At 34.5% G+C, this 17,293-nt stretch overlaps 1 protein-coding gene across 1 annotated transcript in view; it reads left to right on the top strand.

Annotated features, from left to right (window-relative positions):
• Window positions 1-17,293, top strand: part of MCPH1 (microcephalin 1) — a 137,807-nt gene that overhangs the window by 8,276 nt on the left and 112,238 nt on the right. The window contains exons 5-11 of the mRNA XM_009882151.1: window positions 775-893; window positions 5,190-5,274; window positions 5,913-6,033; window positions 6,444-6,584; window positions 7,829-7,924; window positions 9,553-9,754; window positions 16,898-17,015. Coding sequence (XP_009880453.1) covers window positions 775-893; window positions 5,190-5,274; window positions 5,913-6,033; window positions 6,444-6,584; window positions 7,829-7,924; window positions 9,553-9,754; window positions 16,898-17,015 — 882 coding nt within the window. The remainder of the gene's footprint in view (window positions 1-774; window positions 894-5,189; window positions 5,275-5,912; window positions 6,034-6,443; window positions 6,585-7,828; window positions 7,925-9,552; window positions 9,755-16,897; window positions 17,016-17,293) is intronic.

Below are 17,293 nucleotides of genomic sequence, written 5' to 3'. Positions count from 1 at the left end.
TGTCTACCTCACCAAACAGCTTGGTATCATTGGCAAACTTGCTGAGGGTGCACTCGATCCCACTGTCCATGTCTGCGACAAAGATGTTGAATAATACAGGTCCCAGTACTGACCCCTGAGGAATGCCACTTGTCATTTCTCTCCACTTGGACGTTGAGCCGTTGACCGCAACTCTTTGAGTGCGACCATCCAGCCAGTTCTTTATCCACCGAGTGGTCCATTTGTTGAATCCATGTCTCTTCAATTTAGAGACCAGGATATAGTGTGGGACAGTGTCAAACGCTTTGCACAAGTCCAGGTAGATGACATTGATGAGAATTATTTTAAAGGATGAGGTTAGCTGTAGTCTTCAAGCCTGTGAGTTCTTTGCTAAATAAAAGATGGCATTTGGTATTTCTTTGGATAGTGACAGCCACCTTCTGTACCGGCTGTTGCATAAGAAATGATGTTTGGCTACATAAATAAAAATGTTGTGAGATTAGCGATTCAGCTAGAGTAGGGAGATAAAAATGGTAACCTAGAGAAAAGAAGTTTGAAAACAAAAGGCTGCTCTAACCCTCTAGCATGCATTGCATTGGCTTCACTAATGAGACTTGAGTTTTGATTGCTTGAGGCTTCTTGCGAAGATGGGAAAGATCAAGAGTCCTTGACATAATGTTTAGCATAAGGTTTTATGCTAATCTTTTGCGCATTCAAAATGGACTACACTGACTAGTTTCATTAGCATTTTCTGATTATCTGACTTAAAGATGAGCTCTCTGTGCACTTCTGCAGGTTTCAAAAACTTTAAACAAGCGTGTGACCCATGTAGTCTTCAAAGACGGACATTTGGCTACATGGAGAAAAGCGCAGAAGATGGATGTAAAAATAGTCTCTGTGCTCTGGGTGGAGAAGTGAGTACTCGTGAATATAATGTGTGTGACCCATTCCAGAGATAATGGATTCTAGTACTGCTTTATTTAAAAACTTAAGTACAGTACCTGTTTTTTTTAATGTACTTGAAATGGTGATAAATCTATGAGCAAATGATAGCTTTCCTATGACAGTATTCCTATTATAAAGCACGTTCCTTACATAAAAAGGTAAAATGTTAACTCTTGAAAAATGAATGTGTTGAAGTAGTCCCGTAGTATATTTGTTAACCATTCAGTGTTCCACTCCTTTGCTCTCAGATGGTATACATAGGCAGTGAGACCAGATATTTATGTTGAATAGTATTCTTCCATTTTCATATGAAAAAGCACATTTCATCAGGGACAGTTTTTGTACTTAATTCCTGGAGACAGAATATTTCCTAGCAAGAAAGGAAAAGATCCATATGTAGTCTGGCTTTTAGGATATTTGGCAGGTTGACAACAGCACTGCTGGAAGATTCTCAACTACCATATGGAAAAAGTTAAATTAAAAAACAAAAAATACCAAATTTCAGCTGTGCAGCCAGTCTGTGAGAATTTGCTAGTCCATAGCTGCTTCTCGGAGTTCACAAAATGGTTGTGAGGCCTAATTTAGATTTCGGATGAAGTGTAACAACACAGAGTATGCGTGTGTTATACTCAAACATTCCAACTGATAAATTGCTGTAGTGATGGAAATTAGAATATAAGTCAAGTAAAGAAGCCCTTTCCTATGCCAATTGTAATGTACATGGAGAAAGAGAAGTCTGCTAAGTGCAAAGGGCTAAAAAAAAAAAAAAAAAAGGGAGGGGGGAGGTGGTGCAAAACTGAGCTTTGCAACCATATAAATGTAGTACATGTGCAAGACTTGTGATGCAAGTCTGCTTGCCAAAAAAGAAATTCATGCAGTTCTGCAGAAGCAGGATTTTCCTTTTTTTTTTTTTTTTTTTAAGAATGTCAGATGTACAAGTTACAGCTGCACAATCCATCCGGCTTTAACACTGAGGAAGAAATACCTTAAGTGCTCAAAAATGAGGGTGATGCAAAATTTTATTTATATGAATATATCTTTCTGGGACCTGGTGTTATCTGAGGGCGTGAGAATGATGGTCATTTAAGCAGGAATCTTTGGTTATAAAATTGAATGTTCTCTTCAGATGGCTGAGTGTATAAATGCAGAATTTGAAAGCTTAGTCACAGGAACTATAAACTGTTTGAGGATTTAAATGTGCTATAGTAAAAAGGATCCCAGAAAAGTCCAGGTGAGTAGCATCTGTAGTGGAAGAAGAATAAGAGCGCCTTACAGGGGAGAGTCTAGGACATGTCATAGAGAAATGCTGTCTCTGTAATAGCAGTTCCACCACAAGAGTCTCCTCTGCGATATTGGAAGGTATTGAGTGGATGAATGCTGTAGAGAGAGCTGGGTATGTGATACTCTAGGGGACAGCATGGAGCTTTGAGATCCATATGTAAAAAAGCCTCCAGAAACTTTAACTGCTGCTGGATACCAGCAACAAAGGGGAACACAAGTGAAAGGTTCTGGAGGGAAATCTTAAGCTGTTTGGTAGGAAAGAGAAGGCTAGCATCTTCCTGGTATTTTTTTTTGAAGTGTCCAAGGCAGGATCTTGGTCTGTGGCTTAGAAAATGAGGTTCATTGGAACTAGGAGAATCATCTGAAATAGATGCGTTTTGTGGCGGAGGAGGACCCAAGCTGTGTATTATGGTTGAACTTCTGCCTTTTAGTTAAAAGTTAGTGCCAAAGGGTACACAAGAACATAACGCTTAAACTGATGTATATTCTAGGCAGAATTCATAGGAATATCATATCCTTGAGCAAGGTATAGGTCAGGAGCGGTGGAAGCTTACGTAAGAGATAGTAATGAATAGTCTCACTAGTCATAGGGTTATTCAAATGAGGCACAGACAGTGCGAAATTACGATGAGTCTGTGCTAGTATACACGCTAAGTTTTTTTGTAATAAGATGAGGGAACTGGAGTGCCTGACTTTAAATTATATGCCTAGTATATCAATATCTTAGAAACTTGGTAGGCAGAAGACAGTCTGTTGAACCCTGGGAAAATGTAAACAGGAAGGACTAAATAGTATGTGCCAGTAAAATTGTGGTCCCATATGAATGGAAGCTTAATTTGAACCTGATAACTTTAAGCAAGTAATGCAGAGTTTGTAGGAGTTGAAGTTTTAGCGTTACTAAAAAAAGATGGCTTGATTAACCAGCTGCTCCATTCAATAGCAAGTGGAATGTTCTCAGAATGGTCAGGAATGCTGTAAAATGCCCTTTTAGGAAATGTAATAGTAAGGGGAAACTTTCTAGTGTAAACTGGGCATTGGGTGACTCCTGTTGGAGCGCAGTGCAAATGTTTTAGTTATTGCTTGGTCTTAATTGGTTTGTGGGTGGTTCAAATTATTTCAGAGAACTTTCTTGTAAGTATGGCCACAGTATAAAATCAGTGTTCATACTGGAACACCAAAACCCAAGAAGTTCTGTGACAGTGCTCAAATTTAAAAAGGAGTCTGCTTAAAATGGATGAAGTTCTGCTAAGAAGCAGCTAAGACAATGAAGGGAATAAAATTCTTGCTGGTGTCAAGGAGACTATTTAAAGCATAAGTCCTTTTAAGCATATCAGAAAGTAGGTGATCATCACATTGTGTGAGGGGAAAATTAAGATTTTGGGGACTTAAGAGTAAATATTTTCATAGCATTGTTACCTCAGCAGTAACCAAAAATCAAATGGAATAGAACATAAAACTTCATATAGTGGAATGACAGCATTTTATCATGTTTACATGTGGAATGTTGCAGTATGCAAAATGAATGACAGCTTTGGGATCACTGAAAACTAGTATTTTAGTGCTTCTTCAACTCAAATACCTCAATGAGCAACTTTAAAAAAAAAAAAAAACAAACCAAAAAAAACCCCATCAACAAAAAGAGCCCTACATGACATAGAATTGCTACAGTCTGTGTTCAAGTTAAGTACTCTTCATCCTTCTAATTCAAACCCATAATTGGAAAACTCTACCCATGTATTCTTAGTACAGTAACTCACTCATGTACAAGTAAGATAGATAAATCATTTACATTCAGATTTGTCTGCAGAGTAAGAATTCTTATATTTAGTGGTCAAATTTTCTTCTGTTTAGCTTCTCTGAATCAATGAAATCTCTGAATTAATGTAAATTTTAATGTAGTCTGCATCTATGTTGATTAATAGCCAGCATTTAATAACAGCCACTGAAGTCCAGTGTGTTAAATATCATCTCTATTTGATGCTCCAGAGACCTCTAAACCTAGTTAGTTTGACAGATACATGTAGTGGTTTCACTCTTTTCTTTATTCAAAACTGAGTAACTAAGCATTATATTATAATTCTACAGATACAAACTTTGTAGCAGTTCGATCACTAGGTGTCACTAGAATCACAGTTTTGAATGACTTCTGGGGGAATTCTAGTGTAGTCTATTAAGGTTCCATACTTTTTCCATAATTGGTTGTATTATTTATTGTTTGAGAATAAAACTGTATTTACCTATTTTGATCAAATGAAATTCAATTTGTGTATTAATAACCAAATTCTTAACATCATCCTTAGTGTTCATGAATACAGTAGATTGTATCATATTCCAAAATAACATTAGTCCCACTGTTCTCAAATCAGTCTTTGAAATGAAAAGACAGGAAAAGTTAGGGATAAGGTATCAGCTGGATTTTAGGGTTTGTAATTAAAAAAAAAAAGGTTTGCATAAATATAGATTGCTTCTCAATAAGGAGCTGTTTTTAGTATTGCATGTACAATGAGAAGGCAGAAGGCTGAGACTAATGGGTAAGATGTAAAAGCCAAGATGAGATGAAGCCTCCTTCCTCATTTGCCTGAATCGAAGAATTTCCTTGCCCTGCCCCGCCATGACATTCTGGAGATTGTAGTTGGGAGTTTACTGTCATCACAGTGACCAAGTTAAGGTTAAGTTCACTAGCTAGAGAACAATGAAAGCCTACAGTCCTCACAACTGTCAGGGCAAGATTTGAGATTCATGAGAATCTGGCCAGAAGGACTTAATACAGTGATTTTTTTGAATGCATGGAAAATAACATATGAGGGGGAATTTTTACTTCTAGAACAGCCACTTAGAGGTCATCATTAGGAAAAAACCAATTGTATCATGTCCTATATTTGGTGTGTAATATATAGATTTTTTTTTAGCATTGCGGTAGATAATTACAGTACAGAACAAAAAAAAAAAAAACAACATCAAACCTGCTTTAATTTATTTTACAGGTGTCGAAAAACTGGAGTACATGTTGATGAATCCTTATTTCCTGCAATAGATACTAGTGAAGGATTGCCACTACTGATCAAAAAAGTGAGTGGGGTTTTTTTATGTTTTTTAAATAGGCCTAGAATAGTAAACTTTAAAGTTTGAACTTAACTTCCTGACTTCAGGCATTTAAGTTTTTATTTTCAGAACATTCTGTAAACTGTACCTATCCATCTGAGTAAGTTTTTAAAAGTAGGCTATGGGTGTGAAGATGTGACGTCTTATCTGAAGAAAGGGTGATAAAAGTAGAGTTTTTATACTGGTAAATAAAGAAACAAAGAATTAAATTAAAACCACATAATGATTAACTAATCAAAAAAACACGACTGCCATGTGCGTTATGTTTCACTGAGTTGTGACAAACCCTAAAATCCTGGTATTCAAAAAAAATAAAGATCTTTCAAGGCTTAGCTTAGCTACAGGCAAAAAAGAAAAGATGGTGACTTCGTCTCTTTTTCACTAAAATCTAATCTGAAAAAATCTGTTAGGTTCTTTCTTCTTTCATATTAAAGTTCACGTTAGAAAATGTTAACTTCTACAATTATCTGTGAATCTTAAGGAGGTGATAATAAGCAGCATAGAGTTAAAAATTGATAATAAATACTGCAATAAAGTGGTAGGCAAAGAGTAGTTACTTCTGGCAGTTTCATACCATATAATTAATAGTTTTGTGTGTCCTGTAGCACAAATGTATGCAGCCAAAAGACTTTGTTGAAAAAACTCCAGAAAATGATAGAAAGCTGCAGAGAAGACTGGACAAGATGGCCAAAGAATTAGCTGTACAAAAGACAGCGATTAATGCTGGTAAGACCTACTTTGGACTAAGGTTCAAATATCCTAAGTTATTTCTTTAAAGCAGTTGATGGGTTTGGGGTTTTGGTTGTTTTGCTGGTGTTTTTATTTTTAACTTTTATGCATCTCACCATAGAAATAAAGTTGACTTACTTTTTACAGAACTCTTTGCAAATTTGTGGTATTAAGGCATCTCTAGTGATGTTAAGTACAAGATGGGGCTTTGAGCAACCTGGTCTAGTGGGAAGTGTCCCTGCCCACAGCATGGGGGTTGGAACTAGATGATCTTTAAGGTCCCTTCCAACCTAAACCATTCTATGAAACCTATTTTTTTCAAGTTTTTGGAAAAAAAAAAAAGAAACCTCATCTAAAGCTGTTATAACATGTAAATATTAACGTAACAATGCAATTTCTTTGTGTAGAAACTGATGTACCAGTTTTACTATTTGAAGACAATGGTTCGCTTGTATACAGCCCTGTTAATAAGATGAAAGTTCAATACAGTGCAATGGAAAGAAGAATAAAGGAGATGAAGGAAAAAAGGGAAAATCTTTCTCCTACAGGTAAGAAGTTAAATTTTATTTCCCCATGAACATGCACAAATGACTAGCATATTTATTGCTGAAATTTTGGTGTGCTTGTCTTGCTCTGGCCTTCAGAATTTTTTTCATACATTACTTGATTGCATGTCTTCCCTTCTTCAGGTGTTTCAAGTAGGTGTGAATGCTTTAGCTTTTAGTTTCTTTCTATTTAAAGGCACAAGAAATCATGGAAGATAATGACTGCAAAAAGGAAGCTCTTAATCACTAGACTGCTCAAGAAGATGAATTTTTAAGCTAGACTTTTTAAAATGTAAAATGATATTATCACACTTGGTTAAACTTTACAGTGATGCTCTAAATCTTATTTCCAGTTAAATTTTAATGTGAATGCTGTATTTAACAAAGATTGTAATGTTATTACTCCCAGGCCAACAGTTTAAAAAGGACTCCAAAATTGATGAGACTTGTGTCTAGCTACTGAAGAACAGGATTTAAAAAAATAAATCCATTTGAATGACCTAATTGAATAAATCTAGTTGATTTCAAAATGCAGATACTGGTGAATTAAATCTAGTTTGCAGTTTTCAAATATTTTTTTTCTGTTTGCATTACCTTACTGTGAAAGTATTGAGGTCTAAGTCATTAGGTTTTGCCAGTTATTATAAAAACTGTTGAGATGTGGAACATCTTTTGAGGGGAGCGGGATCTGTAGTATTTGAAATTTTAAGAAGTCTATGTCAACTAGACTGTCAGTTTATAACTTCAAAAATAATTATGGTAGGAAAGTAAGAAACCAGAGATACACGTATGAAAAATTAAATCTCACTTATTTTAGCGTGGCTTGTATTTGTTTTCTCTGAGTTTTAAGGTAATAGCTTCAAACGTTTTGAAAACCATTTCTGCTATATCAAGGCTTTGCTGCTAATTACAGAATTTGACAGATTCTTTACTAAAAGGCCTCAACTGTCCTAGGAAGGCGTAAATATTTTCTAAATGGTGTGCCATAATTCTTTAGTTTCAGAAATGTGATCCTGAGTTATCTAGAAAAAATTTCCTTAAAATTGTAGAATGTCTAATAGGTTTTTTTGTTAGTATGTAAATTTGAGATACTGGTGACCAGTCTAGAATTATTTATATGGTTATATTAGTTGGCAAAGCAATGAGTTGTCTCTTACAATTGAGCTGTTTTTAAATATGAATAAATGGGGTGGAAATCTGCATGTTTGCAAATAGGGCTAACGAGTTTGTTATTTACATATTCTTAGCTTCACAAATGTCTCAAATACCTCCAAGTAGTTCACCAGCAGACTGCCCACAGTCTACTTCTGTCTTAACTGATTCAGAAGATGCATTGTTACGAGGTAACTAACATAACTTTATATATTACAGAAAGTAAAAATAATACATGGCCTGTATATCTTATTTTGGAAAATATATTTTTATGGTATACTGAAATGGGAACTCTATGTGTTTGCTCTATCATTATATTTAAAGCTGAATTATTTTAGTTTTTCTTAACTGGCAAAGCATATAGAATATACTATATAAGAATTCAATGAAAATGGAGCATGAGGAATCATATTGGATAAATGCTGTGCCTTACTGCTGTGTTGCTAGCCTCACCTCTGCTTCTTTCCTCACACCATTCCTCATTAATGTTGTCTTGTCCTGGCATGGTGTCAGTCTTCTCTGCTGTTACAGTGATCTTGTATAGAATACAGATGTGAAAAGCAAAAAAGAGAACTGAATGAGAGAGCTTGGTATGTCTTCATGCAATGTTAGGGAGAAGTAATAGCTTAATCCTGGAAGTAGCATAGCTGTGCCAGCAAACTTTTATTTTGGTAAATTAGTTGTGTGCTGCTGAGGTTGAACATCGTGATTTGAGAGCTTTACCTTGAGTGTGTCCCTCCAGCATTACAACTGCACAATGTAATTTTACATTAAAAATAGACCTCCGCATCCCATGCTAATATTCAGTGTCGCTTCCGTCTCTGCTGTGACAGTGGCCCTTTTTTTTGTGTGCTTGCAAGATACATGCGAGTATGTTGGTTAATAATGGTAAAAAAAGTTCAAGAATCCAGTTTAATTTGAGGTTTGAAGCTAAGACTGTTTCAATAGTCAATATATTAGACTGATCACGTCATGTGAAACTTCTTTCATCTCCATATATTTCATTTTTCTTAATTTAGCTAGCTACACCATATGTTTAAAAATATTATTTGTATTTAGAAAGCAAATAACATCGACTTCCCCTAAAACCTACAGAAGCGCTTACAGAAGTAGTATTGCTGAAACTTTGCACTCAACGTGTATTTAAACAAAAGCATCCATCGCAATAATTAAATCGTAGAACAAGTTTTTTAAAAGTGTATTCTGAATAATCGGAGATGCTAGCCTGTTTCAGAGGAATTTACTGTTAGGAGTTATGAATAGATTCTGTGTATTACCACCCCCAAAATCGTCTCATAAGAATAGCTACAAGAAAGGATATATTTTTCCACATTGTAATTATTTTTAATACATTGTGTTGATGTGTGTGGTATGCTACTACGATGTTGTATTTAATTTCACCTTAACTGCAGAAACTACAAGGTGGTGGTAATGCTGTGGTAGTAAAAATTACTATTGAGTTTCCAGTTTTACTATAGACAGCTTTATCAATGTAAAATCTTACTGGTTTTCTCCATAAATGCAAGATTAAAAGAGAGTTGTTCTGCTGCTTTGGTTCAAGAAAGAGTAGAACAGGGCTTATGGGTACTTACCGCGTAAGAAGATATGATAGCTAAACCTATTGTAGCTTCTTGTCAACATAGTATGTGCTTTGTTTCTAATCCATTTTCATTTTAGTTTTTGATGACTTGGCATATAATATCCAGAGAAGTGGCTAAACCCTTGTTTTCTTCTTTCAGTAGTTTCATATGTATTTTACTAAGAAATTGGTACTCTTTCTGTTAAGTACATTTATATTGCCACTTTTCATATGTTGCAGGAGAGCAAATGGAAGACTGCTTGAACTCAAGTTATGATTATCTTTGTGGAACTGATAAATTAAAGAGACAGAAAACAGAGTCAGTAAAACACGCCTCTGATACTTGGACTGATATTCATGTATCCATGAGTGCATCAGTGAATTCTCCTTCACATATCTACGAGCAGAACAGCTTAACGCCAAAACAACATAGCAGAAGAAGCTTAAGAAAGGAACGGATTTTGCAGCACACTTTGGATGATAAATTGTCTTCAGAGAAGAAAGATCTAAAAAAGTTTCCAAAGAAAAATCAGAAAGATGAAAATAGCATGACTACTTCAGTTGCAAAAGAAAGCTCCCTCCTCCAGATCAAAGGCTTGGGTCATATTACTCCTTCCAAAAAAATAGTTAAGTTAAATACTGTTACTACTTTAATTGATGGTCTCTCTAATTCACCTATGAATAATGAAGACTTAAATGCATGTTCATTGGATGGAAGATTCCCTGTTGACAGAAATGATTGTATTCTTGGAGACAAGAAGAGGAAGAAACTACAAACACTACCTAGTTTGAAACTGGCTACCTCAGAACTGGGTGCATCAGGGTCTAAAGAGTTCTTGCAAGCAATTACTACATGTAGCAAGTCATTTTGTGCTGAAGATGCTTCTTATGAAGACTTCTTTTCATCATCTGATTTTAATGAGAATGAAGTAGAGGTACAAGGACCAAAGGAATCACAGAATCCTCCTGAAGTTTGTTGTAAACTCTCTTCTACAAGCATGGACTCGCTTGATGTGAGTTTCTGTAAGCCACATAATACTGCCAAGAAAAGGAGGATTAAGTCTATTCCAGCAAATGATCTTCCAGTAAAGAAAAACTCCAAACCAGCTGAGCATCCTGGAAATGTGCCATTAAATTATATGTCAGATGGTGAAAAAGCTGACACTGCAGAAGCTCTAGATTGTGATGATGTGAATAGGCTGCCTCAGTATGCTCATGAAAAACCTGACAGAACGAATGTGAATTACTGTACTCATGCTGCTGGTAAGTTGCCACATAGAGCTGGAAAATGAAAAGATACCACACTACATTAGATATACTCATGCAACTAAATTTCAAAATGAACTGCCATTCCCAAGGGAAAAATATTTCAGAATTACACCAAAAGAAGAGAATGCTGCAGTACTGACATTATTTTTGAGTAAAATAAGTGGGTGCATAGGTTCCAAAAGAACACCTGTTTGTTTTGCCATATGTTACAAACACAAAGAAGTCACCAGGAGATAAGAAAACTGTGCTCACAAAATGCAACAAAAGTAATGTGAGCCTTCCTTTTCCTTAATGCTTGGTATTCTGTAAACTTTCTACTGCTATTCAAAATCTGTTTAAGAAACCAAGGTCTTTATGTTTTAAATGTTATGGTACTCCTGTAAATTGTTTATAAGTAACTCCTCATCATAGGCCCCTTGTTCAAATTATTTTTATTTCACAAGTTAAAATTGCTACTTTAGATTAATTGCAGTTAAGGGCATAAAATCTGTAGTGGAAAAAAATATTTGTGTTAGCAATTTCTAACTTGTGCTATGATGAAGGTTAAGAAATTTGAGGGCATGTGCAAGAGTTGCAATGTAAGTATCTTCTTCAACCATTGCTTTTTTTTGTATGGAACTGATCTTAGTTTTTAATAATAATTTTAAGAGTATTTTTTAGATTTGAGCGTTTTCAAGTTGGTTTAGCCTAAGTTATTTCAATGTAAATGAATACCAGAATATTGAATCTCAGGAACTTCCCTGAAAAATGCTACTAACTTGCATTGGGGTATTCATTTCCAGATTTTGATATTTTGAGCTCTGTTTGTCAAGCTTTGCATAGGGTTAATTATAATTGTATATTTTAGTCATTCGTTTTCCCTAGAAAATTCTGCAGCAGTGCAACAATTAATTATATAAAATTAATTATTAACTGAAAGGGCTCACCAAACTTGGTATAAGCCTTATGAAATCATGCAGTGGAAGCGTTGAACGCTGACTGTGCCAATATCCATGGCTAATAAGTTGATGAACTGTGAGCTGCTATTTTGGGTTCACTACATTTGTATTTTAATACCTCAAGTGCATCGTTATAACATGGTTTAAAAAAAAAAAAGTCGATACAGGTGTATATTATACAAGTATAAATGTACACCCAGAAATGTATGAACCCACCGTATGTGTTTTTTTGCCATGTGGCGATACACTGGATGATGATCCTTAAATTATGTATTTCTTAATGTCAAAGAGCTGTCTGTTTTTCATTAAACAATCATGAAAACAAATGGGAAAGGAGAAAATGTTTACTACCTTTAGGTACACCAGTTAATTTTAGAGTTAATTCTAACTTTTAAATTCTAATGATTAAATTATGATCAATGTGCTAGCATGTTATGCTTTTATTTCCTCACTAGACAACTTGTTTAAGGTAACAGATTTTGGAGGAGAGGAAAAAGGAACAGTATTCAGCAAACAAAAGTAATCTGGTGTTAATACTTTTTATCCTTTTTGTTAGGAACTTCTGTAAGTCTCAATTTGTGTTTCTAGTGATTTTAATAATATTTGTAATTTATCAGTGATGGCTGTTTTCCCAAGTATAATGTATTCAGCTTCGTGCATCTATTGCATATTTAAGTAGAACCTAAAGTTTGACAGCTCAGATGAGCTCACTTAAAAATCGAAGGAGTCAATAACGAAAGATGAGTTGTATTTTCCCTAATAATATGAGTTCTGTGGAAGAAAATGAAAATAGTTTTAAACTTATTACTGTGACAATGTATGATGGAATAACTGATTTTTATTAAATATAGATATAATATTTCTCTTGTGTGTGTGTGTGAATGTAAGTTATTTCTTGTCCCTCTTAATTAGTAAATAAATAGTAAATTGCTCTGTTTTTCTGGATGTTGTACATGATTTGATAACTGGTAAATACAGTATATTATTTTTAAAAGCTAAAGAGTTCTTTTCATTCATCATATATACAGTTAGGAGTAATCAAATACCCATATAAAATTTAATAATATCTGTATAAATTTTAAATATCAAACATTTTTCTTGCCCTTTTTTTCCTTGTGTTTTTAGGTCAGTGGCACTCTTACTCAGTGTCTTTAACAACAAGCAGTAAGATTTGATAAGCTTTCTTTCCACAGACTACTTGGAACATTTGCTTTTAAAGTAGAAGTGTAAGCTAATTTGAAACTAACTTTTCAAGTCCTAATGCTTATGTTGTAGCAAATTTCAAGTTCCTTTGTAGAGGAACGGAAACTAAAGGCTGCCCAATTATTCTGCTGAACAGCACAGGAATAAACACGGCTACTTATTTTCATCTTACTCCAAGTCAAATCAAGAAGAGAACTGTCACAGACACAAGACTTGAAATTAATTAGGCTTTATAAGAATATTAAAAGATGCTTTCCTGTTCACTTTTTCTTTCTCAGCTTTGTTTCTGGAGATGAAATAAATTTTCTGTCCTTCTGATTAAACCAGCCCTACCTGATAAATTTCAGTGCTCTGTAATCAATAAGTGCTGTGAAACTGGGTTTTATGTGTCAGTGCCTAAACTTTTAGCAGTTACAAAGTGAGGAAAATGGTGGCTTTTCTCTATCGTGCATTTAAGTTTATGGAAGTGTAATAATACTGTCTTTTGTGAAAGCTAATGATCTGTGTTACTAGGAGAGTCTAAGAACTTCTTTGTCATTCATGTTGTAAATTGCTTTACTTCGAAATCCAGTCCATCTGCTTATAACTTTTTAAGTAGGACTGATGGTAGGGTGAGTTGGCACTTGAACCACATGTTTTAGAATGCCAATACTTGCTCAGGTTTGATGAATTCCTATGACTTTTTGTCTGAAAGCTACAACAACAAATAATATTGGGCAACAAATGCAAAAGTACACTCTGTTAAGCTTTTATCATCCTAAAATCATTTAGAAATTTGAACTCGGACTTAGCATTATTTCCAGCCTTAAACTTAAGACTTAGCTAAGTAAATTTTAGATATTTATGGTCAATATGGGAGGCAAATATTATCTTTTTTTGGCCAAAAGACATAAACTGATACCCATTATACTGTAATTAATGTAGTTCAATGTTAACATGGGGAATCTGGAATATCATTCTGTTATTTGGTGCAAAAATAATTAAGTTTAATTTAGATGAATAAGTTATACCTGAGGTTCTAGGTGCTTAATGATGCTAAAATACCGTTTATGTCTTTAAAACACATGTGAAAACTTTCTTAGATTTGATGTGCCTTTTTTTTTACCTTCAGTTTTAGGAGATGACAGGCTTACTAAAAATATTGTATGATGTCCTCTATTGAAATTTTGTCCTTTTAAAAAACAAATGAGAGATGAAGAAAACGGTTTCTTCCTTGATTCCTTGTTTTGTTTATCTTTGCAAAAAGTTTAATTGTAACTAATTATTAAAACAAAAAAGGACATATTTTTCTGAACGGAGGAATGGGTTGAGGATTTTTTTGATGTAGTCAAATTTACAAAGCCTGATGACATTTGTCCTAGAGCACATAATAAGCTAGGTAAAATGGTGCTAAAGCATTAACAGGTTCTCGTTAACAACCTGGTGGGCTTTCAGATGACTTGAGGAAATTATGTTCTGAATAGCAAAAACATGGGATTTGCCCATGCTGGAATAATAACTACAATAATAATAACAACACGAGTCATTAAGTATTCTCTCTGTACGTACTTGAAGGATTACTAATGATGACAAATTCAAACTTGCTTTCTTCATAGTTGGGGTAAATAAGTGTGGATAAGTACAAAATAGTAGATATAGCTTAATTTTAGTGACACTTCATTATGATGTTCTGAAGCTGAAAGCTATAGATAAAATTTTTATTAGATATACATGATTGGTTTGATTGAACAAAACTAACTCATTGTGCCTAATCATTACTTTGCTTTTTAACTCAAAGAAAATATCAAATGGAATTTTGAAGATAGTATTCTAGTTCAAAACTTCTCATTGATGATAAAAGATCATGAATGAGTAGAAGCTTAAATTGCAAATTAAAGTCACTCTAATTTATTATAATACTTCAGAAGGCTATCAGAGTTTTTGGTTTTGGATACCTGTCATTGAGCAATGAAGAGAATTTAGGGGATCTAATGGACCAGTGCCATGAGTTACCTGTGGTTTTGAGCTAAATGTAGGGATGACTAACAGTGGATGGAATTGCTGCAAAAAGTTCTGTTGACTTTATCTGAAATACCCTAGGAAAAGCTGCGAAAGATGCCAACTCCTTACTTGTGACTGAGCAACTGCTTTAAAAAGAAGCAACTGGGGAGAAAGCAGATAACAGACAGTGAAGGTTGAGACCTACATGATGGAAAAGCTAACAAGTGCTTGAGAAGTGCTGACCGCCAGGAGAGAAGAAGTAGGAACTGGACTGCAAAGAGTAGTCCTTACTTATATAATGCGCAAGATCCCCAAGTTGATAATCAGAGATGATGGACATTGTCCCCAATTCCTGCTTTCCTGTAAATATGAGGAACAAATGAGAGTGAACCCTAATTGGAAAGAGGTCCAAACATACAGGTCTTGAGACTTAAATCCCAAGTTGGGCAAGAGCTGTGGAGCTTGAGCATTCAGGCCAAGAGTGACAAAAGGAATATTATACCCCTTCTCACTGTCCACCCAAAGCCACCCCTCCAAAAAAACCCAAACCAGTACATCGTCCTTTTACAGTGACTGAACTGACTTACTGGAAATGAACAGAGATATACCTTGCTTTACCTGAATCTGCTTGGGGTAAAGCAATGGAATAGATGATCTCCTGACATCCTTTGCAGTCCTGTGGTGTTTGTTGAATTTTTTTAAGATTCAAAATACATGTTTAAAAAAATCTGTTTTCCAAGTAAAAAGAGTTAAATTTAAATTTCTTAGCTTTTTTTTATTGTGTGGCAAGATCTTTTCTCCTCTTCCACTTGCCATCAGTCTTGCTCTGAGATTGAAGATGATGGGCCTTGGTGCAATACCAAATAAAATCAACATAGTTAAGTAATTAATTCTCCCTTTGTTAAATGACACTTTGTGTTTAAATATTTGATTTAAGTTAAGGATTGTACCTGAAAGCCAGGTTTACTTGTATTGAGCAAAATTACAGTGCTACTGTGTAAATTAGTGAGAAACTTGCAACTTCAGTGTGAAGAAGTGATGAAATTTTGACTAGTGTAAAGGTTATCATTTTGAAATAAGTAATCAGTAATGGAAAATGTTTGTCATCATTTGTTGTGGTGTAATTTTATTTTTTTTTAATTGTTCTGTCATCTCAAGGATTGAGAGTTCAAGTAGCTGACAGGAAAAACAAATTATTCTTAGTTATATATGCAGTCAGACTAGTAAATATGGATAGTACCCTTCAATATTTTCCAGAAGTAATCAGAAGAAGCTTACTTGGGAGGAGCTGAATTTAGGCCACTTTTTATTTTTTAGGACACTAATTATTAAACTCTAACTGGTCTCATTCATTTCTTTGAAATGAAAAATTTTCAAATGTCCTAAAGTAGACTCCATTGAATTAAATTTGGGAACAATTATCTACTTAAATTTTCAGTAATTAAAACTTCATTGATCAAAAGATAGATCAAAGTTTTTCATCTTATGCAAGCAACATAATTTCTCAAATTATTCAGAAGTTTATTATTTAGTGCTTATAAAAGTCACCCTGACAGTGTTGAAGAATTAAATATATGTTAATTCGCAAAATAGGTGATGAAAAATACTGCTTTTTGGCAGCCAAATTAGAGTACATTCTTATGGATGGTGCCTTTTTCTAGATAATTACATTGATAAACTGCATGCGCATGCAATCCTTGCCTGCGAACAGCTTGCTAGAGTTACTTGCAAAGTGTTGTTTGAAAACATGTTTCAGACCTTCAGGTCACTTGAGATAAATGCAGTGTGTACTGAAAGCACTGGCATTTCAATAACAGGAAAACTGTAACCACCAATGCTTCAAACTCTCAAAACAGCTCTGTGTTCAGAGAAACTGCAAATTTTGTAATAAATAGAAAGCAATTTAGCTGATTCTCTGCTTGTGGTTAATATATGGTTTTCAAAATATTGGAAATTGGGAATTCTATAACTAGTTTATTTACAAGATCAGATATTGAAAGATGAAGTCAGAGGCTTGAATGTCATTCTTTTTTCCATAACTGAAATACAATGGAAAAATAACTGGTACGAATTACTAACTTAGGTATCTTAATTGTTCGTAGCTCTACATGCTATGATAAAATAATTGGTGGCAGTTTCATTTAACAAGATTGGATATTTCATTTCAAGCTTCTCAATTTTTAATACGCTTGGTTTCTAGGTGATGAAAATGAAGTTTCAGAGTGTCACGTTACTGACGGCTCTTGCAAAGTTTTTAACGAACAAAAGAATAAGCACAATGGGGGGTTAAGAAAAACTAGAAGACTCCAAAAGGTCAGTTTAACTGGACATGTTGTTTATTAAGCTCTTTCTTTTTCTTGAAGAATCACCGAGTGCCTTTGTATGTGCAAAAAAAAAATATACACTCTTTATGCACTATCAACTTAAAAACTTTTCTGAGTCTTACTGTCCTTGAAATGTTATGGGAATGGTGTTCAAAGACAATATGTATAACCATGGAACTCCGCTTTCTGGTAACTTGTGGTGGCCAAGTCGTGCCAAGTTGATGTTGTAAAGGAGGTTGGTAAACCAGCTCAAGCTCTTTTAGTTGA

This window comes from Charadrius vociferus, unplaced genomic scaffold (genome assembly GCF_000708025.1).
Source record: "Charadrius vociferus isolate BGI_N301 unplaced genomic scaffold, ASM70802v2 scaffold113, whole genome shotgun sequence".
In the NCBI taxonomy this organism is placed as follows: Eukaryota; Metazoa; Chordata; class Aves; order Charadriiformes; family Charadriidae; genus Charadrius; species Charadrius vociferus.
The sequence above is the reverse complement of the archived record's forward strand: the minus strand, read 5'-3'. Positions and strand labels throughout refer to the sequence as shown.